This window comes from Haemaphysalis longicornis, unplaced genomic scaffold, assembly GCF_048455015.1.
Source record: "Haemaphysalis longicornis isolate Haplotype H1 unplaced genomic scaffold, Haemaphysalis longicornis Haplotype H1 scaffold_8, whole genome shotgun sequence".
Taxonomy (NCBI): Eukaryota; Metazoa; Arthropoda; class Arachnida; order Ixodida; family Ixodidae; genus Haemaphysalis; species Haemaphysalis longicornis.
This window is the reverse complement of record NW_027526445.1, coordinates 113,020,041-113,046,251: the sequence shown is the minus strand read 5'-3', so window position 1 is coordinate 113,046,251 and position 26,211 is coordinate 113,020,041. Positions and strand designations below refer to the sequence as shown.

At 49.3% G+C, this 26,211-nt stretch overlaps 1 protein-coding gene across 1 annotated transcript; it reads left to right on the top strand.

Annotated features, from left to right (window-relative positions):
* Positions 1-10,286: 10,286 nt before the first annotated feature.
* Positions 10,287-22,481, top strand: LOC144148443 (serine/threonine-protein kinase haspin-like). The gene is made up of 6 exons (XM_077679980.1): positions 10,287-10,346; positions 10,455-10,546; positions 13,024-13,097; positions 15,186-15,429; positions 16,568-16,661; positions 22,241-22,481. The coding sequence occupies exons 2-6, from the start codon at positions 10,489-10,491 to the stop codon at positions 22,479-22,481; spliced, it is 711 nt and encodes a 236-aa protein (XP_077536106.1). The 5' UTR covers positions 10,287-10,346; positions 10,455-10,488.
* The last annotated feature ends 3,730 nt before the right edge of the window (positions 22,482-26,211 follow it).

The following is a 26,211-nucleotide window of genomic DNA, read 5'->3' as shown; positions in this document are numbered from 1 at the left end:
TAATTCCAGTAGGCTTGCTGGGAATCGGTGACTACCCTCCGAACCCCTGGTTGAGTGAGAGCCAAGGTGATGGCTGCCTCTTCTGCTGCCGTCATTTGTTGGGTCCTAAGCGAGGTACACGCAAGGAGGTTGGTTCTGGAGGTAGCCACGATGATGGCGTGTTGCTGCCCTCGATGTTAAAAGTCTGTGTAGATAACTGCATGAGCCCCACGGAGGGTGGTGTTTAGCGCTTGAGGCCGTGCTTTTCGTTGACCCTCGTCATGTGAGGGGTTTATATTTCTGAGCAAAGGGAGCATCTTTAGTTTTAGTCGCCAAGAGTCTGTGAGTACGTCAAGCGGAGTGACATTTTGGGCTGCCCAGCCAATCTGGTGAAGCATGCGGTTACCCACCGCAGTTCTGAGTCGGACCTTCTGGTTAGAAAGATGGCCTTCTATCAGCTCTTCCACCATGTTGTGGAGCCCGTGCTAAGCAGCCTCAGTGTGGACGCACTCATAAGAAGACCAATGGCCTGCTCAACCGCCTTTCTAATCATTATATAAAGCATCTCTATGTCTTCCTCGTCGAGAAGAAGATAGGGGTTTGTCGTAAGTAACTCTCGAGAGGACAAAAGCTTCAATTAAATGAAAGGTACCTGATTCTTTTAGGCCTCGCTTCTTGGTGGCGACTCACCTGATCATGTGTATGATTAGATTAATGCTGTTTTTGAGGCGCTGCAAGGAGACGTCACTCCTGGTGTTGGCCTGGAAATGTAGGCCCAGGATCTTGATGCTGGGGTTTGGAGTGATGGCCTGGGCATCAAGGAGTATTTGAATGTATTCCTTGATTTGGGGTGAGGGCGGACGACAAGGAGCTGTGATTTTTTACGTGAACACTGGAGGCCACAGGCTTTAGCACATTGGCGTACTAAAAGTGAGATTCCATGGATTGCTGTGAGCTTCCTTTAATTTTTGTAACTCTAAGCACATGAGCAAGGTGCGCACAGGGCCGCTAGACGGGCGTGAGTGGTCGTGTGACGCTTTCACGTGGCATTCAGCGAGAAGGCAGGGGGTAAACCCGTAGATGTGCTTGGCCAGTACACCATTTGTCTTCCCGCGTTCGCGTGGGCTCGTAACTAAATCGGTAAGACAACGGGTTCTCGCTTTGTTACTCTGTTAGTTCCAGGTTCGATTCCCGGCGGTGCCAGTAAATTCTTTTATTTGTTTGCTGGAGTTTTCTGGTGACACCAATGGTCGCGAAAGAACTCTTGGGGGGTAGAGGTAGAAAGCTTTGCTTTAAAAGTCTGCACACATCGGGTGTGAGCTTTCGCTGTTGCGCAGTTGAGCACTCCGGCAGCCTGATTGATCCAATGAAGTCGCAGCTAGGGAAGGACAAAGTCGTTTTATATCCCCTGCAAGCTGCCGAGAATGACATTTCGTTTGGTCAGCTTGCACTACGCTCGCGCCTCCAGCAGCAATAGACCAATGCTACATCGGTGCTCATTCATTTCCCCTGTTGTTACATAGAGCGTGATAGTGTTCATTTGTCTAGAGGGGAAAGTGCGCGAGCAAGTACGAAGTTGATGGTACGTGAAAGAAAAAAAGGCCTGAATTGCATTGACTGTGCAATATCAACAACAGAGGGTCGAACCGTTTCGGCATGAACCGGTAACCGTTATTTCTTTTTCCGGTTCAGTTCCGGTTCGGGTTCAGCGTGCTCAAAAAATTACGGTTCGGGTTCGGGTTCAGTTCCGGAAAAAATACCGGTTCGGTTCCGGTTTTCGGTTCGGTTCGGTTCCGGTTCGACACCCTGCCACAGTGGCAAGTCTCCGGTTTTACAAACGTGCCCCATCACTACCACGGTCATCATTTCCCGTTTGCGTCACCTTCTTCCTCTTTCTGACACCATGACTGATAGGCTCAATTGCCCTCGTTAGCCCTACACATCCGATATAAGCAGAAAGGGCGGTGCTACTCAACAAATTGCTACTTGGGTAACTGTCGTGCCCAAATTTCACTTGTAGTGCTGCCGCACGTTGTAACACACGTTCTAAGTCGAAAGCCCCAACCCTTTCGCTCGATTCACCTTTGTTCATCTACATTTAAGCATCGAGCTGTGGTGGTCCAGGGGGGGATTGCTGGGTCGTGTCTTTTCAAATGTCCGCTTCAGTAATGACGTAGTTGCTGTTGCGAGCCCATTGACCAATGGACGGGCTGTGTCACACCTACATGTATGCTTTTAGCCTACCAGGGCTGGCTAGATGGATACCTTGAAAGGCACGCGAAATTTAAAAAAAGAAACTAAAAAAAAAGCCGCCCGTGGTCGCGCTCGCCTCGCTTTCCCGATGACCCTGGTCCAAAGCCCCCAAGAATTCACTTTAGTTTATTATCGACTCAAGTAATTACTTCTTGATAGGAGCGTCCCTGATAAATGCGGCATCGTTTCAAGCATTTATTGACCGGCTTTTTATTCCTTGAGCAGGCGTTGAATTTTTGGGACAACATAGTTCACCCATTTTTCGCATTTAAAGGAAATAACCGCATCTGTTGGGGCACATGGCCAAGCTAATTATTTACATCGCTGATAGGGATACCGTCGCGTTGGTGATAATCGTGGGAACAGTAAGTCGCAAAGTAGGCCTTAGTTCACTGTTCTGTGGAAGATGCCGGGAAAGTACACCTTCCCAATAGTGCATTATGAGGCTCAATTATATAGACTGTCATGCAGCCTGTGTGCGCGTGTACATTTGCTTGTGCATGCAAGCACACTTTTCCCGAAACAATATTGTACGTTCCTGCTGATTTTTTTTCAAAGTGGAAGAATATAACCTTCGTTTTTATCTCATGCAGGAGCACCCGAGGCCGAGGATGCCCGCACTTCAGACGAATGTTTGTCTTTTCTCTCACCTATGCCGCCGCTTCTGGACATCCAAATTCAGGAAACTTCGGACGGGTCGCAGACGACTCCTGCGGATGCGTCCCTGCCTGCCTCCAGCGAGCAAGCAGCTGCGCCACCCCTCTCGCCAACTTGGGTGCTCACAGAGGCCGATCTGAACAGATGCGACCGGATCTTCGGGGATTTGCTGCTCGAGTCCAGGCACCGGAGTCCCATCACCTTCGATGAAATGTTCGACGAAATGTACGCGCTTCACTCCGATGTGCAGTTATTTGCCCCTATAGAAATCGCTAGCAGACATGATTCTTCGTGTAACTTTTTGTGATGGTATGACGTGGACATGGCATGTCCAGTCTGTAGCGAAATCTTTATCGTCTGCCTCGGAGGCGCTAGCCAGATGTCAATTTTTCCCAACAAATGATAAACTGCAAATTTATCATGCGCTGTTCGTTTTGCATGTTAATTGCTGCACACTTGTTTGGTGCACGACCACAGCTAAATATATAAACGCAATGCACATTTTGCAAAAGAAAGCACTGTGTAGTATTGCCAATGTCCGGTTTGCGCACACGACAAAGCAGCTGTTTCCAAGTTACAAGATTATACCCCTTGCGGGAACATACGAGTTTTGCCTGCTTTATTCTTTTTTTGTTTTCGAACCAGAGCTTCAAATCATTTTTGCACTCAGTGTCTGAGTTATCTAAAAATGTTACCGATGTGCGCACTAGATGCAATGACAACTGGCTTGTGCCATGCCGACACCCTGACTATGCACTGCAATCACTCGCATACACATTACCGGTTCTTCTTAATTAATACATTTGAACAAAAAGGTGTCAATTTGGAAAGTGTTAGAGCGAAACAGTTGGTGCGGTACTTTTTAGACGACCCGTTGTGAACAAATTATTTGTACACCGGTTTTTATACATGATACAGTGTCTGTTTTTATATATAAGCATAGTATTTCATCCTACTTTTTTCTCTCGCAAATACTTCAGGTTGTAAATAGGCCATTTTTGCAGTACTTTTTATTGTAAACACGCTGCTGTCTCCAAGGGTCGTCAGGCACCCTCAAGCAGTACTCAACTGCTTTTCGCCTGATGTAACCCCAACCTTGTGTTGAAAATGAACCTTTGATTTGATTTGATTTGATTATGAACACTGAGCTCTACAGCTTCCTTACTGCTTCCAACAACGGGCGGCGGGGGGGAGGGGGGAATAAAGACCATTTAGGTTCACGAGATCTGTAACCAAGGGTCCTGAAGGGGCCTTAAATGCTGTTCTAAGGGTTATTTCGGGCTTATAATCGCTATAATTCCTGTTTACGACAACATACACAAAATATTGCACCTCCGCGTAATGAGGAGGCTGTAAAACATAGAAAAAAAGGATTTTTATTTCCTTGTTCACCTGTGAATGCTCGGAGCCATTCAAACCTAGCGTTGATGTAGCTATGTCTGTGTGAAGCAGCCTCTGTGGCGCTATACTTTTGCTCAGAGGTTCTAGCTGTGGTGGTGCTGTGGTTCCCCTCTTAGACTGTAAGCAGGCCGAGACTTTATTATAAAAAAGGAACCAATTCCAAGGTACAGAAATGTGCTATCAATTGCACCCTAATACTGATTTAGAAAGCATGGACTCTGGCTGACAGGAGCAAAAATCGAGGCCCCTTTCTTAAGAGAAAGATCGACGGTTTAAACGCGAAGCTTTCTGCCACGCAACCTGAGTGAATGCCGAAGTCCAAAATCCGAACTGTGCAGACCGTGTCAGAATGACGCAATGTCGGAGACATCTACTTCAAAATGTGCGGAACCCGGGTTTGATTACGACCATGTGATGCGTTTCTTTCTTTCTTTCGATGCGCTTTATGTGCATTTTCGGAAACACATCATAATCCTGTCCTCCCGAATTGTGTGAAGTTAGCTTTCCTGCAGTGCATTTTCACGTAAGGTCGCCATCAGGCAGACAAAGAAAGCTCTGCCTTAAAAGTATCTGCTGTTCCCCCAAGTGATACCCGCAAAACGTCAACTGGTTGCTATCAAGTGTCTGGTCACAGTTAAACTGGCTTCACTTAATAACTTAAAAGGAATTCTTGTGGCTTCCTCGCACTAATATCACCGCGTAGGCCTTATGCCAATTGTCAAACATACCAACAAGTGGTTCTAAAGAAATGCGGATCAAGAATAATTAGTTAATTGCCCTTACTGTAGTCGTATGATTTTTAAAGCGAAGCTACACTAATTCCTCACCAATGGCGTTCAATGTCGCGCCAGAACGCACTGCGGGAAGGTCGACTTTGCACAATGAGTTTTACAAAGCAATGACAATGAGAAGTGAAGGAACGTCAAGCGCCTCAAGAAAAAAATGCTTCTGTGGTAGGGATAGAACCTTTATCCCTCCCGCTATGAAGCCGACGTTTATTCGATTCCGCCATTCTGAAGCAGTCGAAAGAGTTTAGAATTTGGACTTTGGCAGTTACTCCTGTCTAATAGGAGAGAAGGCTTTCCCTTTTAACTATCTTCTTTTAAGAAAGGGGCGTTTACTTTTTTTAGTTTACATGCTGGAAGGTGCTGGAAGTCTGGCGAGTTAAATAAAGAAAATTGTGGTTGATCCCTCTCAAATAGGAATCGGTAAGACATGAATGTGAAAGCGGCCTTCACAGGAGCAGTTGAATGTTGAAGCAACCTCCTTCATGTGCGAAGGGTTTGCGAGCCTGACCCCGCCAGACGAAGTGACGCCGACGCGCACAAAATAGAAAACTAACTGGTTCATTCTGGGGCAACAAAACCAAAAATTACATTCACAGAAACAGAAGCTTGAAACACATCATGGTCTAGGAACAACGCGACAGCAGAGGATGCCTCAATGGGAGGCTTAGCGCAAAAAAAGACGGGGATGGTGGCCGACATGGCAGGCGCTACTAACAACGTTGTTAGTAGCGCCTACTAACGTTGAAGTACCGCCTGTCACGTCTGCCACCGTCGTCGTCTTTTTTGCGCTAAGCTTCGCATTGAGCACGTACCAACTAGCCCAACAGCACGTTCTATTTGAGGGTGCCTCAAATCACGCGTGTCCTTCGTACACGAAGGTGAGGCGCCAACCATCGCCGCTCATTAGCGTCGTGATGCGCTACTTCGCTTCGCCTCTCCTAGATGACAGCACCATCTTAATGAGTCATCGAGAAGAATATAAAGCGCATCTGCAGAGCTGTTGGCCTCTCAGTTCATAGCGCTGCTGGGAGAGCGCCTCGTACTTCCCGTTGCGGCGAGAGAGTTCGTGGGCTCGTATCCGGGCGCCGCCGCGTCAATGGCACTCTTTCTGCCGACGTCATTCCCGTGACGGACATGACGTCAGTGATATCTTAGTGTACCCGGGCACGAACCACTTTCGTGTTAATATTTGCATTTTCTAGGACCGCTGACAACCAAGCATTAACTCCATTCAATTCTCTGTCTGACCAGAGCGGCAGAAGTTTACGGGTAATGTTTATTTTTAAGGCCAAAGCCTAAAAGTTCCTGTTGTGCGAAAAGCCCGTGTTGGAGTTGTTGTTGTCCGGTGCAGAAAGCGACCATAGCTGTAAAGGGTAAAAAAAAACAACACTTGAATTTGAATGGGAGTCGAACGCAGGGGTACCGTGTAGGAGCCCATTGTGTTGGCATTACGCTGGGTCAGCACGTCGTCAGAAGAGGAACAAGAGTTATTATAACTTAGTGCGTGCAGCGTGAGAAGTCAACTTAATCGCGCGTGAGTAGAACAGGGGCAAGCTAACTATGCCGAACTGTGGTTGTGGGCAAGCTGTGACGTCGAAGTAATTCGCGCCAAAAGAGGAGGAGGCAAAAGCGAAGGAAGAGGCGCAATCCCGGTGTATCTGTAAATAAGTCCGATAAGCATGGCCAGCGTAAGCCATAATACTTTTGCCTCCTAAAGCATGTAGTAGAACTTATAAAAGCCCCGATGAATTTTTTAAGCGAAGCTTTATACGGCTATGCGAAAGGAAAATCACGCTGTCTCGTGTGCACAAAAAACTCCCCCGGGTCAACCCCGTGCGCATGCGCGAGAAAGAAACAGGTTGGAGAGGCATTAGATGTAAGGAGAGGAGAGATTTGCTGGATTTATGTATGACGTAGTTACACTCTCGCATATACCAACACTGGTATACCTGGGAGCGGCGCGCTGGAAGGAGCGATAGTCTCTCTCACGCAAGAGAGAGCGCGCACTGAAGCACAGCTCGAGCGATAAAGGCGGGCAGGGGCGGTGCCGGTGCGGGTGCCGAACCCGTATCCTCAAGCTTCGCTGATTAACCACCTGTGGGGGATGCATGGCCGCATCTATTATTGCTTTCGGCCGGCACGAGTTGACGATTTTCGAGTGACGTTGCCTCTTGCACGTTCGCAGCGGTGCCGACGGCTGCTGCAAGCTGTGCGAAAGCCGCCACTCGGAGGTGTTCCGGGTGAGCGGCGCCCGAGGAGCGGGAGTGCTCAAGGTCATCCACTACGAGTTCCTGATCCGCCACCTCGACCTCCTGCTCAACGAAGTGCGCATCGGCAGGCACGTTGCGCTCGCTTTTTTCTTAACCTGATTTCTTTCTGAGGGCACCAAACTGTACTGGCCCTCAAATTTCACATTGAGTCACGCAATAGGTTGAACAAAGGAAGGAAAAAGTTCTTGCCACTATTTTCCAAAGCGCCTACAGGACACTGGATAGAGAACGGTGAAGTTGCCTCATCGGGTAGCGCAGAAACACAGAACCAAAAAAAAAAACTTTGGTTGATTCCTCTGTCCTAGGAATGGGTAAAGCACGAAAGCGAATTGTGCAGCGAAATCTGCAGTGAAAGGAGCATGATTTGCGGGATGGCGGCTGTCTTGTCGGTGTGCTTGACGAGCGACGTTCTGCAGGCGGGTCACTTCAAAGTTCAGGAACGTGCGACGACTTCGGTTGCGACGATCTGAGATTGTGGAACGCGAGTGGCAGAATTTTTAGCTTGAACCGTGTACGCGCGAACGCGTTCCGCTTCGAGCTGGCGTTTTGTTAGCATCAAATCAGTCGGCGTTCGCGCCAGTCGCCCGTCGTCGTAGCTACGACGACGCAGCTCATGCCACCGTAGGCGCTGGTTAGCGTCATGATCCCCTACTTCGCTTCACCTCTCCTAGACAGCAGCACCATGCGCGTGTCTCCAGTGTTCGTTGTCCTGACGTCATATCTGTGAAGGAAGTTGTGGCACCGCCAAGAAGCAATATGGCTGGGGCGTGTCCTCCGCGAAAGGCTGCCTGCTGCGGGGAGTTGCGCCTCCGGCAGCAGATCGCGCATGCCATGGCAGGGGTGCAAGTGGGCGGCCACTGCAGCGGGATGGGAATCCGGGCTGCGTTGCTGGTGTTTATTTGTTTACGTGTATTGTATAGCCAGCCTAAAGCTGCAGAATGAATGATTATGCTGAAAGAGGTACATTTTTAACGTTGGAAACATCCAAACAAGCGTGCGACGCTCGTTCTTGTTTGCAGTGGTTCCGCAAGTGTCTGTATCGGAGGGTGGCTATATGAGGATGTGGAAGCGATGTTCTAACGTTATTTATGTTTTTTTTCTGGCTTTTAAAAAGGACGGGAGGGGGACATTGCCATGTGCCAGGCAGTAGCATAAACGCACGGTACTTAATGTGGCTTTTATAAAATCATTAAAATAAAATTTTACGTGGCTGCAGATTTGTTCGGTTCCGCCATTCTTTTTTTCTCTGTTTGTTATCACAACAAGCATAAATACATGCGCACATTAATTATGTGAGAATTTTTAATGAAGCAAGCGAAGCTGGAAGTCCGAACGCATCTAAGAAAAGTGCTTTTCGTGGTGCACTTTTGTTCGTAACCGCACTTGTTCATCCTAGTTCCGCGAACATACCTTCTTCTTTAGAAGAACAGCCAGTTTGAAAAGTTGGTTTTGGTTCATTCATTTTAAACAGCGGCAATATCGCGGGCGAAAAAAAATGTGGTGCACAAGAATTGCATTTCTACTGAAATCTCAAGCTCCTGCTTATTTGGGTAAATACATTTTCCAGCAGTGGCGGGCTGTATGCAGATTACAACGAAAAAAGTGCATCACTTTCCGGAAGCACGCAAGGACAAAAATAAAAAAAAAATATCCCCATAAGGATTCCGACCACCACATTCGAGAGGAGCGCTGTTAATGGCACTCTAGACCACTCGGCCACGGCGCAGCAATTGTGACCCGACTAGAATGCCGCGGAAACTAAGCTGAGGCTTAGCTTATCATTTTTTACCTCTCCGAAAAAGTTTTATAGTATTTGTGGCACAGAAACTGATCATTAATTGAATGGCGTTTGTATTCCATGTTTCTTGAAACCCCCCGCCCCCGCCCCCCAACAAATACTTGAAACCCAGAGGCTGCGTTACATATTAAGCCAGGCAATACGATCGCAAATTTTAGCTTGAAAACAGATCGCGAGTGCTCTTCGTACTTTTTTTTTGCGCTTTCCGATAGACACATTCGTTGATTTTGATGCTCCGTTTCCTAGATTAAGTTGAGTAACTATTCTTGTGGATTTAACATGCCTTGCATTTTCTACAAGCGTGCCACCCGTGCAAGCATATCCAGCTTCAGTTCAGCGAAGTCAGCGAAGCGTCGCTAGCCGCGAAATACGGATTGCATACATGGTGTGAAGGTGCGGTCGATTCGTTGGCCTTACGAAGCTTATTACGCTCTACGAACTTACAAAACAGAGACACATACATCGCGGCCCGAATCTTGTCGGGGCCTACTGGTCGCCTTGGTCAACGAGCCTGCCTTATTACGGCAACTTTCGGTCGGTCGGTGTGTTCGTATCGTCGTCGGAGTAATAATTGACAAGGCGATCTCTGGATTTGGTGTGCCAGCAGATTGTGGTCGCCGGGGGTGTGAATGACTGGTGTGACTGCGGCAGGACGCAGAATGGGGCGTTTATGCATGGTGCAAGGCGTAGAGCTCCAGATTTGTTCCCTCCCGTTTCGAGATAGGCGTTGTCGACAGACACAAAAATTTGACCCTTCATGTTATTGTTTGGCCGACAGTTGCATTTGTAAAACGTACTGCATTTTTTTCTCCATGGGGGCCGAACCCAGTCGCGGGCTTTCACTACGCAAGTTTAGTTATACAAGCAGACAGCAGTGGGGTTATCGTGGAGCCGACCGGCCGGCCCCTTGTGTGTGTGTGTGTCTGTGCGTGTGTGCGTGTGCGTTTGTGTGCGTGCGCAGTTGCGTGGGGGGTGAATTCTGGAATTTTGGTTACTTGATACCGCGCCGGGATAGTTTTCAATTTACCTGATTTATGTCGAATTTGTGTCTAAACAGTTACTTTTGTTTAGGCATTTGTGATACACCTATAAATAATTGCACTGTACTTGGTATAGCTTGTCGTTTTATCGTTTCAGGGAATTGCGCAGCCTGGCTAAGAACCTCCAAAACAGCACCGTATGCTTCTCTGAACTACGAGCGTAAGTATGTATCCTATGACCGCCCGGTTGTTGGTTTTCCCAGTAACATATCTGTGAACTTTTTACCTTGAAGGTGACCAAAGTGGCGGCGTCCATTTTCTAATGCAGGATCTACTGTGTTTGGGACAAGTTCCCCAACATCATGAACAACGCCTGCATCAACTACGTCAGCCGAAAGAACTTCACCCTCTTCAGTGACGGTACAAGACTTTTTTACCGTATTGCAACTACACTTGTGATTGGTCGTGTCGTTAGATGGGAAGCCTTGCATGGACGTTACTTGTAACAGCGCCTCAATTTGATCGTTAATATACTGCAAACTAGGTTTAATCAACAGTTTGAAGTCCACTCAAGTGCTTGTAATATGGCCCCAGAACGTGTTCGGGAAGCTTGTTTAAACGGGCGCTCAGTATACACGAAAGAGTGAAATTGGTACGCGATGCTCTTCGCAGTTAGCAAATACACATACTCGCAGAGATAGAACGCTTTCGTAGTGTCTGGTATCATCCGCAGCCCTTTATTGCGCAGCCTTCTATTCTAAGACAATTTCTGGCTTCCAGGATGCCCGTACACTAAGGAGCAGTGGAGAGCGACGAATACCCCCCTTCCCCCTTCCACTTTCAAAACTCGTAGAAAAACACTCCACCATCCCCTCCCACCCCACATTATTATTTCATCGTATAGGAGCTAATAGTCGCAGCTCAATCTCCATTGCCCCTGGCGGCGCCGTTGCTCCCTCCATCCCCCCCCCCCCCCCTCCCGCCACCCTCCCTTCTTGAGGCTTGGACCGCGCAGCCAATCTGGAGCATTTGAGCCGCGGAAATGGCACCCATTTTCTAAGGGGAGGCATTCTTTAATTACGTTGGTTTAAAACCTGGCGACCATGGCGAACAAAATTGGCGATGCACGGCACAAAAGATGGAGGACAGCTCAAAAGAAACAAAAAAAAGGTCGCTGAACACTAAGAATAACGCCACATTTCACACAGAAGCTCCTCTAAAAGAAGTAGATACTTGAGCCCTCGGGTACGCGGACTAACGCAGAACGCCAGGACCACCACGGATCGCAGGGCTGACTAATGGTGAACGTACATTGATAGCGCTGCGGCTAAGAGCGTATATGTAGGGCTCACAAGGGCGAAAGCCCCTCAGCCATCGTAACCGAAAGGTAAAAAAAAACGCCGCAGACGGGATGATAATTCTACTGAGACAGCACATGCGTAACACTAGACACGCGCCACTTTGGGCCCCCCGTCAATGCAGAGCATGGAATGAACGCGCTTCTTTTCAGGGAGGAGGGGGGGGGGGGATCTTAGACTCTGGGACTCACAAATTGCACTCCCCCAGACCTACCGCAGACTACCTTCCCTCATAGAAACTCCCCTTAGGTCATTTGCAATCTGCTGTCGCAAGATCCCGATCCAGAGTTAGCCATAGTGCTGCTTCTCGCACCCTGGTGGCTAAACTCCATGATGAACGAGACATTTATACAGATGCGAGCGTGTCCGCTAACCGCCTGGGACTGGCTTGGCGATGTCCAGATTTACCTACAGTTTAGACGACACTCGCACCCGACGAACATCCACTACTTCTACAACGGACGCTGAGCTACATGGCACCCTGGCAGCTCTCGACCACTTGTCCTACGAGACGTCTGCCACATTACCACCCCGCAGTTCCTCACATACTCCCAAATTGCGCTATGTGAGCTCCGGAAACCGTTCTCCGATCACCCTGCGTTCATCCGATTCTACTTATGATCAGTCTGCTTGCTCGCAATGGCACCTCTGGACGTGTTCCGTAGATACCGGCCCACATGGCTTACGCTTCCGGCAACCGGGCTGCCCATGAAGCAGCACAGGAGAGCCTGCAAGATACTCCTCCCCTGGTTGACGGCCCTGCTACCCCGCTCTCTATAAGGAAACAGCCGGATCACCCTCGACAGGCAAAGCACAACCACCCTTGCCGGTGCCACTCCTGTAGGTTTTCTGCTTAAGGCCCCATCACCAACTCGCCCTGCAGAAGAGTTCACGCGAACGCTGCACTGACCTCCCCACCCCACGCAAATAGCATCACCCGACGGGCGATCCTCCGTTCTACTGCCCATATTGCAACACAGCTAAAATCTTACCCACTTTGGCACTGCTGTGCTTACCACTCCTTCGGCCCCATCCTGCTGAACGCCCAACGCAACCCCAGCGACATAACCTTCCCGTCCCTAAACACAGTTACCACGGTTTCCCCGCTGCCCAATTTGCTCCCGAACATGACCCCTCGCAAAGGTAGTTTAGCCCGGGCCTATAGCACCCCTACCTGTGCACTCAGGAAGCAATAATTCCTGCCCGGGATGTTCAAGTAAATGTCACCTGCTGACCACGTGCCTCTCCCTCCCTCTTTGTCCCATCTCACCCTTCCTGCCCATGGAATTAATAAAGACTTTCACTCACTCACTCTTTCACGCGTTTGGCGTGTATGCGGCGTGCATTGTCAGCATCAACACCAGCCGTAAAATCGGTCGAGGCACACCCAACCGGCACATTCGTTCCACAATTCCACACTAATGGTTTTGCATTCGCTCCATCGGTGGGTGTGCTTAAGTGTTTTAGGAATTTCTTGAATATTTTTACGTGTTTGCTCAAGTGCGGCCCTTTCTGCTCATCTTTTCTTTCTTTCTGCAGACGAGCGTGAGTTGTTCCGGCCTTACGTGGTCCTCTATATGTCCTATGCTGGCCTGCCCATCCACAAAGTCCAGGTAACACGCGTAGTCACGCGTTTAAAAATGAGGCATAATATAGGCAAGTGTGTGCGACCTCTTTTGTGGTGCGCAAAGCATCCTGCATTCATCGGGTGGTCGTTTCGGGTCGCTGGCTTCGACACGTTTCAAATAATCTGTTCCACCTATCAACTTGCCGCCTATTGGCTCCGATCACCGCTGTGAAGGTGATTGGAAAGCAAAGCTTTAAACGACACCCACAACAATTGCCCATACGGCGTCACACGTCACTTGAATTCACACACGTGGCTCTCCAAAGAGCGAAACCACAGATTCGACCAGCCATTCCCTAAAATTCGTGGGGGCGGAGTCCCGAACTCAGCAACGTCACCCACTGGCGGGCTAGAGCTGCGGACGCCGCGGCATCAGCCCATCCGTGGGACGGCAGAAAGAAAACGGAGAACAGCGTCTTTCGAAGGGTGACACCGCAATACCTAGCCATCCTGATGATCTAGCTCGGGGCTACCCCACCGCGCGACGCACACGCAGACACCCAAACAATTGGAATGTGAGCTTAGTGATTCCCACTTATACCGATTTAAACTAGTTCATTTAGTAAATTGGAGAACTAGGAGAAAGCCGAGGGGAGTTTTATAATCGCTCTTTATCAGAACCGGTTGCACCTTTTCCCTTTTGTAATTCCTCTTTAACACAACCGAATTGGTATTCACCAATCTAGAAAACGGAGTCCATTTCGTGGCAAGCAGTGCGCAACGGGTGGCGTTTCTCTACCGCCAGATGCCTGAATACGGTCTCTACATTTTGCTTCCCCGCCCTGCACACCAATCCTTAACATATGTTTCCGTACGACCACTTCATTCCGTCGGGTGCGGGTTACCCTGGAGATGCTGTTTAACAAGTTAATCAATTTGTCCAAAGGCAGCGTGCAAAAATTAAAGCCGTTCCACTCAACGTGAAAGCTGCCGTAAATGCAGAGCAGTGATTCGCCATAACGGCCTGTGGCACCGTTATCCTCTTACTGCTACTACCCATCACGCTCTTCGCCTTCCTGTCTCACTTCTCTCTTGATGAATTGAACGGAGGTTTGTCCAAAGCAGTTCAAATTTCCCGCCTTCGCAGTGCTGGCGCGCCCCCTGCCTGGAACGAACAGCGCGAGCATTTCTCGCACGTGCCGGCACCTTACTGCGCAGTCCACAACGCGTTGTTTTTGGCGGTCCCATCTCCCCGCGATGGGGACTCGAGTAAATTCGTCGCATAGGGGGTGGGTGCATTGCGTTAACGTTTAGTGTTTGGGGAGTTGGTGGTAGTGAATGCGTTGTATCAGCAGCTTCTTGACGTAATTTCAATGAGTCAAGGATATAAGGCGCGTTCGTAGCCTCCCATTCTGTGTCGGCTTTGTGGCGCAGTGGGTAGAGCACCATGTACATTGCGTTCTGCCCGCAGGGTCGAGGGATCGAAACCAGGCGCCGGATAGTATTTTTTTTATATAGTGTAGGGGGAAGGGTGCGGACAACGACGGTGCGGACTACGACGGACGTCAACGCGGGTGACATCGTGAGTTACTGAAAAGCTCTGCATTTAAAAAACGCGAAGCTGCGCCAAAACATGCCCAAAACAACCGTAGCTAGAGCAGACGACAAAGCCGTATCGCCGATGCCGCCGCCCGCGAGCAGGCACTTCCGCGCAGGGAACGCTAGGTGAATTCGCGGCGCCATCTACTGTGTGCTCCGGGAGTGAAACCCTCCACACCCCCATCCCCCCCGCCGCCACCTCACCGGATTGCGAGTTTGTTGTCCTGCACGCCACGAAAGAACCGTTGGCTGCTACAGCTAAAAAGCTTTGCTTTAAAACAGTTCGTACATTTTGAGCGTAATCAGCGTTTTTAGTCTTAGGTGCTGGTTTACTACTAATTTGAGAACGCCGTCCATCTGCTGACAGCTGTCGGAAAAGTCAGCATAAAACTTTGTAAACAATTTACACACACGCACGCACGCATGCCCACGCACACACGCACGTACGCGTGCAAGCACACTTGTTATCACGACACCCCAACTGGACATAGTAGAAGACTCTGAGTGCACGCGTCTTTCCATTGCATTCCCGTAGTTCGACAGCGCCTTCCAGGTCCGCTCGGTAGTGCAGCAGGTGGCGCTGACGCTGGCCGTGGCCGAAGCGGCGCTCCAGTTCGAACACCGGGCGCTGTCCCCGGCGCACGTGCTGGTCAGGCCGTCCCACGACCAGGTCGTCTCATTCTGGCTCGACGGCCGCTCCCGGCTGGTGGACTCGTTCGGCGTCCAGGCGAGCATAGCGGACTTCTCCATGGCTCGCATCCTGCCGCCAGGTGGACAAGGTAGTGTACGGGACGCCCCGGTTACTGCCTTCTTGGTAGCATGCACGTTCTTGTTAACGTTGTTCCGTTCCAAAATGGGCATGAGCCCGGCACTCCTTGTGCGAAGCTAAGCGGTTATGGAAGGGGTTGATATACCGAGCCCCACCTTTGAAGGGGCCCTGCAACACTTTTTTCAACTTTTTTTTAAATCTTAAATGTTCGCCGAACGTAGTCGCCCAACACAAGCAGTGCTTAGATTAGGAGGTCGCAAAGTCACTCAGCCAGAAATTACTGCTCTATGCCCATCAGATAACTTGAAAACTTGCTGAAAAGATTTTTCTCTCTTTCCTGGTTTTGACGTTCTTCGACCACCCGAATTACATCAATAAGGCCATGTAGCGGCTGTTGGGCGGTTTCCGTTCAGTAGCAGCCATGAACGCATTTCGATAGCAACTTTAAAAATAAAGCCACAAAATCAAAGCAGAAACGAAAGGCGTATCTGCTGCGACGAGCAAATCACGCAGTACCGCTCCGTGCTGGTGATAACTATAGCTTTCGCAGTGCTTCCAGGCGCAAAGTAAAGAGGGAAAGCGTTGATCGAAAGTGTGCAGGGCCCCTTGAAACAAGTCTGAAATGTACGAAACCACTTTTATATACGAAACGAAGGCGTTAAATTATACTAACAGAACATTTTGAAAGATCACGTGTCTAGGGAAAAAATATTGGCATTGCTGGGGCTAGAAACTCGGCGTATTAGTTCCAAAACCCACGATTCGACACCTTGGCCAGTAAAGCAGAACAACGCAGTTCTTTTAACAGTTACATTAAAGAATAGGAGGAGTGTTCCAAACGAAGCAGTAGATGGCGCTGGGTGGGCGCAGAAAATGCAGGAAATTTGTGCGGACCCACATCGTGCGCGCAGAAACCTGATATTGTGCCCATAGATTACCGAGGCCTTACAGCGGGGGTTCGCTTAGAAGTTGTTCAAAACAATAGCAAAAGCGTTCGAAGTAAACCAGCAGATGGCGCTGTGTTCGTAGGAAAAAGTGGCTGGCTTTTACCCATAGGGGAACGGAACCTCCATTCTTGGTAGCATGCGCACTAACATACCGGACGTCGCTCGTGTACTCCTGCTGACTTCAAGCATTTCTCTCTGCAGACCCGCATCCTCTTTTCAGTCGCGTGGCCGATGTTCCCCAGTACAAGCGCGACGCCCTGGGAGCTACGTTCAGCAGTGTCAGCGACGCTATCAGGTCAGGACATCTGCATGCTGTGGTTTAGGAAAGCTGGGACGTGTATTGCCACCGTTGCATTGCACAAGTCCTGTGTAGTATAACCCTGCGGTAACAATGCATTTTTTACAGTAAAGCTATATATGGCCATGGTTTTATGTATTTCACCAGCACAGCTGTTTAGCTTGAGCTTGCTGCCTTAGCGTTCAAAAAAAAAAATATTACAAAAAAAAATGCTCCGGCGCGCACCGCCGCTCTAACCCGGTCATGACGATAACTTCATCGCGCTTGCCGCCATAGCTTCACCTTCGAGAACACTCCGCCCAGCGTTCGTGGCGTTCTCTCTTGCACGCTCTTCTCCTCGCCAGTTCCATTTCGCGCCTGAAGTAGGCAGCTTAGAAAAGCTCGCGCTACACGCCGAGTTTGCAGGCCGGTTGCCGTTGGTTCTAGCAAGTGCTAACGCCATCCACTTTAAGACTGCGGACAAAACGATCAGCCTACCAGTCATGGGGAACTTTCAGCGGCAAGTTAGGAAATTCAGTTGAGGTGTGACAGCCGGGTCTTTGACTAAATGAGAGGGGCCCCCAGCTCTGCTGTTTCTCCAGCCTTGCACCACACGCGCAAGCTATTGGTGCAAGGCTGTGGACAAAGGGCACAGTGCGTTCCCAGTTGGTCCGTGCTCCAATCACGTGCGTGGCCTCCTCCGGCTCCCCGCGGTGGCACTATAGAGGACTACGACTACGCCGGAGTACAATCTTGATGCTCAACTTGTCCTTGAAGCGCTGCAGGGGCTCCACTGCGCGCACCGCTCGTGCGTGCCCTCTTGTTTGTTTATTTGCGTGCTTGCTTGTTTTTATTTGAACTTGCACTTGTTTTAACTCGAGAGGTGTCGTCGTTCTCATGGAACTCTTGGATGCCTATTTTCCTTCATTTCCGCTGTCCCGTGATGGAGGGTACGTCGACGTCCGTGCGCAAGCTTAAGTACTGCTCAGAACAGATACTGCACATCATTATGCGGGTGGCAACAAGGTTTAGAGTATTGAAGGAAAACGACACTCTTAGGCTGGTTCAAGCATTTGTGGTGTGAAGAATAACGTAAGGCACACCTTAAATCCTGATGAACAAGGGAGAAGAGAGCCAGGTGGACACAATAGTACGCAAGGCATTTAAACAAGCCATCGGAGTTCCCGTGAGGGCGTCGATGGACACGTTCCTCCAGATGGCTCTACACAACATAATGGACGAGGTGGTTGAGGGCCACCTATCCAGCCAAAAACAAAGGCTGAGTCACACTAAGGCGGGTCGCCGTGACCTATGAAGAATCGGCTGGAGTGTGGTAGAGCTGACCGACCGAGAACAGCTTGCGGACAAAGGGCTAGACGCAATCAAGACCAAAGCCTCTCCCAAAGAACATGAATCCGGATCACCATGGCGGGAGGCGTGAGGCGAGGGCTCGTGCTCTCCACAGGAAATTGGAGAGCGAAAACAGTGTCGTCTTCACGGACGCCCCCAAGATCAAGGGACCACCAGAACAGTGGTGGTGGTGACAACCAGGAGCGAGATGCTGACGTGGAAGAAGCGGAGGAGTTGAGGATTTCCCTAGCCCTCACCCTTCCGGGCATTTCCAAGGTTGTCCCCAACTCGTAGCAGGCGTACAGGAACTTGAAGTCAGGCTGTGTGTTCCGGCGGGGGCTTTGCGTACTGAGAGACAAAAGGCCTCCGGAAAACCAAGGTGAATTAGTATGGATTCCAACCAACTCCTCGGTGGAGGGCAATGAGTTTGCCCACCGAGATGCCTGCCCGCTAACATGCCGGGCAACGGCTGAGGAGTAGACCAGAAAGTCTACCTATGGTCACCTACAGGGGGATAGGGTAGTACTATCGAGAAGATAGGCAGAAACTTCCTACTCCCGCCCCGTGAACGCACGCGGGAGCAGCAAGCCATGTACCGACAGATCCAATCAGGGTCATCCCCTCACCCTCGCTTACCGAATGGCATGTTTCCCAGTCAGTACCACAGCACCTGTCCATTATGTAAGCAGCTATACTCTTCACCATATGATAGGAGAGTGCGACTTTAGCCCAAAACACCCACCCCCTCCACAGTTCCTCCACTAAGTACCCCACACTTACCACTAGCGGGCGATGGGAGACCTTTCTGTCCAGCCCCGCATTCGAGGATCAGCTGCGGCTCGTTACCTGGGGCCAGGTGGGGAAGGTAGCATATGAAATCCCGGGAAGAGGGAGCCAGTCTCATCCAACGCGTTTCGCGTTGACATGGTGGTGGTGGTGGTGGTGCCAAAAGAGATGGCTCATACCCACTCAGGGGGATTGGCCAGGAAAGGGGCGCTCACAGAGAGAAATTACAAAGTAATTAAAGAAAGACATTTAAGGAGGTAAATAAAATATTAGGGAAATATATACAGAAAAAAAAACTGCTCAAACATGAGACGTAGCATCAGGAAGTGTTGAAAACAACATAAAATAAAATAAAAAAATAAAGGAAAGAAAACATGAAAAGTACGTAGAGAAATAAAACAAGAAGGGAAGCTGGCGAAGGAGAGGCAGTGGGCGGGAAGGCACTGATAGTAGCGATCATACACGCAGGGATCTTTTTGAGGGAAGCCCGGCATCGCCTGGGGCTAGCACGGGAGACGGCCAGATTCCGAAATGAACAAGTGCACGGCGGAGCAAAGATCTGCGCGGCTAAAACCCAGTGCCTTCGCCCCGAACGATAAGATCAGAGGAACAGACAGTGGGAAGGCCAATTTGTTAAAGCTGTTTTCCAAGTATCTTTTTCGTATGGAGGAGTACCGTCGGCAGGAGAGGAAAAAATGTTCAGCTGTTTCTAATTCGTTACAAAATGCACAGAGTGGTGAAGGGGCCAGATTGCAGCGATACAAGTAATAATTTAAGTTTGGGACACCACACCGAAAGCTGGTGAGGGTAACTTCACAAGCTCGTGACTGACTAATCCGGCAATTCCATGAGTGCCTAAGGTGCTCGAGGTCATAACTTGCGTACGCAGATTCCTCCATGCTTTGTAGCAGACCTAATCTTCGAAAGCGTGCCGAGGTGACAAAATTTATGGGTGGTAGAACCTCCATCACTGGGCCATCCACTGCAATGCCCGCCAGAGTGTCGGCCGCTTCGTTGAGCCAGATACCTGCGTGTCCAGGCACCCATACCAAACGAAGTTTTTGTAAAGACGGAGGCAGTAAATACCCAAGGGCCCGACGTAGGGGAGAAGACTTTGAGCCCGATAGGGCAGTGCAAACAGAAAGAGAATCTGTAAGCACAATTGCGTGATTTGTATCCGAATGTAGCTTTCTAAGGGCCAGAACAATCGCTAGATATTCAGCATGAAAAGATGTAGTGAAGTCAGGCAATCGGAGGGAAAACGCCCAATCCAAACCGGGAGAAAAAATTCCCACTCCTGCCTTCTCATTCCGCACAGAGGCGTCGGTTGCAATGATTACATGGGAGGGGAAACCGGTAAGGTGATCTTGCATGCTCTGGATTAAAAGTTTTCCTCTTCCTCCTCGCCGGGTGGTGGATACTTGGAAACGTCACGCGTGTCTTTAGTTTCATCCTGCTGCTCGGGACGGCCATTGCATCTAACGCGAATGCACATAACACCAGAAAGACAAGATAATAAATGCGTGTACCTTTGACAACCTATGAAGACCACAAATTCGTTCGTACCTTTGTTCGAAATTTTGTGTAACCTCACTGTCGCTTACCATCCACGTTCACAAAGTAGAATGTCTCATGATTGCTACATAACTGATTTCGCTGATTTGGAGTATTGAAAAGGGAAAGAAGGCTATAAAGGAAACTAGACATGAATGAAAAAGTTCGGGGAAGCTTGCACTTCCGCGCAAGACTCCAATGGCGAAACTGTGGGTGAGAATTGATGGAAAAATAGTTAATCTCATTGTTTATTCTATAGTGCTATAGTCGTCGTCGTCGTTGTCCTGTGCGTCGCAGAAGTCGTCGTCTTCACGAGTGGTGGGTGCAAAGTCATTTCGCAGACGCTGCCACGCGAAGTGCTCTTCGACGATAGTGACCGCACGTGCATGACGACATGAAGACCGGCTCTCATACCAACGAGCGCTTAGACGTGGCTATGGCGTGTTTCAAGCTGGCGTTATCACGTGTCTTTCCGTTGCCTAGCCGGTATCGCGACAGTTGCGCAACAGTTGCCCGATAGCATTCCTGTCGGGTAGTGTTCTGTAACACGTACTTACGGCCAGTAACAAAACCTTCACTGTTGAAAAGTAAATTTTTGCGTGGTCTAATTCTTCCCGAAAGTTTAGTAGCAAGTGGTGCCTTGTCCGTTCTGCTTCCTTCTTCGCCAGTCTGGATCTGTTTGCGTGTTTATTATCTTTTTTAAAGGAAACCTGCAAGGCTCTTGATACACGCTTTCACCCTTTCCTTCGTGCCTGAAGGCTCTCGGAAAGTGGCAGTTATTGCAAGCACGGAGCGGCACTGCGTGATTTGCTCGTCTAGCAGATTCACCTTCAACGTTCTGCTTTTCTTTCGTTGCGGTTTTCCTTAAGGTGGTCATCGTGTGCGTTCATTGCAACAACTAAAAAGGGGCCGCTCAATAATCGCTTTAATGACGTAATGATGCCAAGACAGGTAAAGAGAGAAAAAGTTTTCGAGCCAGGTTCAAAGTTAGCTGATGAACATAGAGAAGTAATTTTTGGCTGCGATATTTTGTGACCCCATATTCTAAGTACTCTACGTTTTTGTTGACTCGTTGTGAAAGCATTTAAGATGTGTAAAGCAGTAGAAAAAAGTGTTGCAGGGCCCCTTTAGATATGCCTAACCAACTTGCCCACATTAAGCTTTTGCTTGTCCAGGTTCGATCACGTAGAATGCGTGAAATCACGCGTGTTAAGTCGTGCATGGTCCTCCATGGCCCCTTTTTCACCAGATACTAAACTTAAAGGAGCCATGAAGAGAAAATACAACTTCGTTTAATTTGAAAGAACTAGGATTCAGTATCTCACTCAGCTCCATTACAACCACAAAAGTTGTTTTTTAACGAAAAAAAAATGCAAGAATTATTCAAATTTTGCGCCACAGTGACGTGTTATGAGCAAGAATGACGTCATACGGGCCAACAATAAAACATAATTTTCAGTGCGTTAACTGCGCGTTAGCATTCAAGTGATGCGGTCAAATGGAACTAGAGGCCCCATTACAGACGTCCAGTCATGTGTCGTCGCGACAGGTCAGTTAGGCGGCCGCCAATCACACAAACAAGGTTCCGTGACATCATAGAAAAGTTGCGGGAAATTGGCTAGGGGGTCGCGACTGCTTCACACGTTTTCTTTAATATCTCCGTTATTTGTTCGAAGATTGCGATTATATTGGTATCATTGTTATCGGGACTACGCCGTCTTTTTAATAAACCCAACTTGTATTTTGTCTTCATGGCTCCTTTAAATATCACGTACGCTCGCGCGCACACCTTCACGTGGGTGCATGTATCTGAGCGTTCACCTGCACACCTTATCATGTCGTAATGCCGGGTCTTTTATGAATTATCTCCTGAAACGACGTCTCTCGCATGGTTGGCGCGATTGAAGGGAGGACCCATCCCAGTTCTGGCCCTGGACGAACGTGGCGTACCTGCAAGAGCTGACGAAGGCCATGCTACATGCGTACGAGGGTCGCTTCGCCGACGTCGGAGGGGAAGGCGAGCGCCAAGCCTGGGGCGACGTGTGCTTCTGGCTCTCCGAGATGCCGCACTTCAGCAGCGCCAAGGAGTTCGCGCTCGACTTGGTCGCCCAGAGCGCACGCCCCACTTCTTCCCTCTCCACTCTCTGACGGAAAGCTTAGGCTTAGCGCCACCGCTTTCTGCGCATAGCGCATATGATACGCGCTGCCTGAGCATACATGTCGCAACACGATTGTATATTTTAGAAAGCGTCCGATGATGAAGATCCTTTAGCGTACGTTGTTGCAATACGGCTCTCACGTAAATAAAATTGGTGTGTTTATTATCGGCGAACTCTATTGAGACGAGGGTTTGCGCATACATTTATATATTGATAGATAAAGGCACGCTGCTATTTTCGTTCAAAGCGATGCGGGTGAGGCCTCTGGTGAATTTTCATCCTTTAGGAAATAGGTGACTTGAAATACGGGCAACGTCTTGCGGACTGGAGGAAGATGCCGCTAGGGCTCACGGGCTCATGGCGTCCATCTAACGAGAAGGCGGCGGCACAATAAAGTTCTCTCTCTCTCTCTCTCTCTCTCTCTCTCTCTCTCTCTCTCTCTCTCTCTCTCTCTCTCTCTCTCTATCTCTCTCTCTATCTCTCTCTCTCTCTCTCTCTCTCTCTCGCTGGCTCGCTCGCTCGCCCTCTTGCACGTAACAACCAACTGCGGTGGGCCATGCAGTGACCAGTGAGCGCTCGTCGTCTTCGAAGGCAAGACAGCATGACCCAAGCCGGCCATTCTCCAGCCCTATTCGAAAAGGGTGGTCTGCGAACTAACAGTTCCGGCGCTACATGAAGCCATTTTCATTTCTCTTCATTAGTGTGCGCCTCCTCCCAGCAAGCATCAAGTGCGTGCGGAAAATGCGCGTTTGTATTCACTGTCATCGGGTGTGGCACACTGCCGTGTCATGCTAGGCCCAGCCATCAAGCGCCCGCGGGGTGTTTAGTACACGTCCTCGAGCGGGAAATTCGAAACCAAGCGCCAGCCATCCGTGGAGTTGGAACAGCTCAGGTTTAAGGCCAAGTTTATTTTGAAGGCAGATTTTTAACTTAATTTAACGTGTCAGAGGTATATTGCGCACCTCCATTCTTTCGAACTGATGTACAATGGTTCAACGGCTATATTTTGGTGGAGAACTCCCGTTCTCCACCAAAACAGGCATTAATATGTTTGTTTCCAAAAGGAGGGTGGGGCATTCTTAAGGTTTAACGAGCGAAGCTCTTTAGCAAATCGTAATTTTTCGTGTCGGCACTTAGAAATATCAAGAAATTGCCGAGCGCTCACGTGGGCGAGGGCCTCGCGGGGGCCGCTCTGTAGTTAACACATCCACGAAAAGGCCTAGCGCTCTTGTGTGCGTGCCTCGCGGCGACCGCCCAGCGTCCCGGGTGCACGTTTGTCAAGCCAGACATACCCATTTAGAGAGATTAACCAAAAATAGACCCCCCCCAAAAAAAAAAAAAAAATCTGCAGCGCTCGCCATAACCCTGGAAACGTTTGCTCGGAACGAGAAAGACACGTTGTAGAATACGCCCCTCCAAAGTGATGTCCAATGACTATCACTTCCAAAAAGGTGACGGAAGTTTACAGTGTAGCAACAATGATGGAGTAAAGGTCGTTGCGGTAGCGAAGAAAAGGCAAATCGGTTGTAATCGTGAACTTGAACAGCCGTAATGGCCGCGAAGGATGCGTAGAGCTCCGCTACATTCAAATCTTACATCTTTGTGTGAGCTTGCTTCATTTTATAGATTGCAAAGCCAAAGAGCTAAAAACAACGTGTTTGAAAAAATTGGGTTGATCCCTCTTTCATAGTAATCCGTAAAACACGAAAGTGAAAGGGGCTTTCACAGGAGCAGTTGAACGTTCAAGAAACCTCGTTCATGTGCGGAGGGTTCGTGAGCCTGACCCCGCCAGACGAAGTGACGTCGGCGCGCACGAAATAGAAAATTAACTGGTTTATTCCAGGACAACAAAACCAAAAAAATTCCCTCGCACTTCCCCGAGGGGGAGAGTGTGTAAGTTGATTGATTTGATTGATTGTGGGGTTTAACGCGCCGACGCAACGCAGGCGATGAGGCGCGCCGTAGTGGAGGGCTCCGGATTAATTTTGACCACCTGGGGATCTTTATCGTGCGCCGAAATCTCGTACACACGGGCGCTTTTGCTTTTCGCCTCCATCAGAAAAGCGGCCGCCGCGGCCGGGAATCGAACCCGCGACCTCGTGCTCAGGAGTGTGTAAGTGCGAATGCACGGTTGTTGATTGCGCGATTACGGTGGATATCGTGATCTTGGAGTGGAGAGGAGGCGCCCAACACCCGCAGTCACTGAGCGGAGAGAGGAGGAGGAGAGTAGCGCCCGCCGTTACGGCGAGGGCTACACGAGCGCCCTCACACGTCGGAATGCGGAGCGCCCGCTACGCGAGCGAGAGCTCTCCCGCCCGAAGTGGAGAGGAGGCGCCCAACACCTGCAGTCACTGAGCGGAGAGAGGAGGAGGAGAGTAGCGCGCGCCCATTTCCCCCCGTTGCTAGGGAAGACGAGGAGGAAGACGAGGAGCGCGCGCACCCGCAGCTGTTGCTATGCGGACGACGGCGGCGGACGACTCAGGCTCGCTTAAGAAGTGCATTCGCACTTAAAACTAACCTAAGGTATAAAAATTACACTTCAAATGAGTAATGAAAAAAGAAACGAGGCAAAAGCCGGTATCCAACCACCAACTTTGGGATCAAGAAGCTAAGACGGATCCTCTACATTACAACGACAGACTCCCTGGTCTGTGCTAGCCAAGTGTTAAATATTCGAATGTTGTCGGACGGCACCCTAGCCATGCCTGCAACGATCAGCTAGAGTACCGTCGGACGGCACTCTAGACACTGCGTTCTCAATAAGTATACTAGAGAGGAAACTGCACCTGGGAATCCATGTCTCCGTGAGGAGTTATAGGAATACCCCCTCTTTTGCTTTTGGGCTTGGCATGACAATTGGATTCTTAAGCGGTTTTTGGGATTTGCTATCTTCATTATGCATTCGCACATATACGAGCTACGAGGAAGCCGAAATTTTCCTTGTTCTGTGGTAGCCGTGTTCGGTGAGAATGCAAGCTTGCGAGATCGTACCTGACGTTAGTCATGCCGCAGTCGAAGGACGTATGATTGAGCGGGTAATATGCCGCCGCGAAAGTTGTAGCTGACGCAGAAAAAAAGGAACAAAACGTACTTCGACGAATACAAGATACGACAGATACCGGCGTCTGTATCTGTCCTATCTTCTCTTCTTCCGCAACTGTTTAACGCCGCGTTTTCTTTTTTTTTCAAGTATAAACCAACTCGTTCAGCAACAAGTTTTGTTAAACTGTAGCTGTATGTGCGTGCACCGGTTCACCCAGAAGACGACGTTTTCATAGGCACGCTCAAAAATCTTTCCAAACTCTTCAAACAACTTATTATCTCAAATAATGGTAACGTTAATGAAATAAGAGTCTCTAATGAGTTTCCCCCAAATGTTAACATTCTTGTTATCTACCAGCTTGGCCTGCAGAATAGTAGGCACAACCATTCCTAAAAAATACCCTTTACTTCCTTTTTGCTTACCTTTAAAACAGCCTGTTTTATTTTCCCTTGTATATTAACACCCCATTCTTTGCGTTTTGTGTGGCCCTGTACGTGTTCGAATATACGGCCACTAACGCGTTTCAATCCAAGCCAATGATGAAACTAAGGCGAGCGCATGATGTAATGGCGGCCCATGACTACACAGACGGCCTTGATATGAGCCGCAAAGACACTAGTGCCAGATTCCTCTCTGTGTATATTGTAAGAAACTCTATGCGGGGACCCTAGTTACA

Bases quoted from the DNA above. Each gene is read 5' to 3' on its own strand.
- LOC144148443 (XM_077679980.1), top strand. From the start codon at position 10,489: ATGAACAACGCCTGCATCAACTACGTCAGCCGAAAGAACTTCACCCTC. The intron at 13,098-15,185 runs GTAACACGCGTA...GCATTCCCGTAG, and splicing joins TGCCCATCCACAAAGTCCAG to TTCGACAGCGCCTTCCAGGT. The intron at 15,430-16,567 runs GTAGTGTACGGG...TTCTCTCTGCAG, and splicing joins CCTGCCGCCAGGTGGACAAG to ACCCGCATCCTCTTTTCAGT.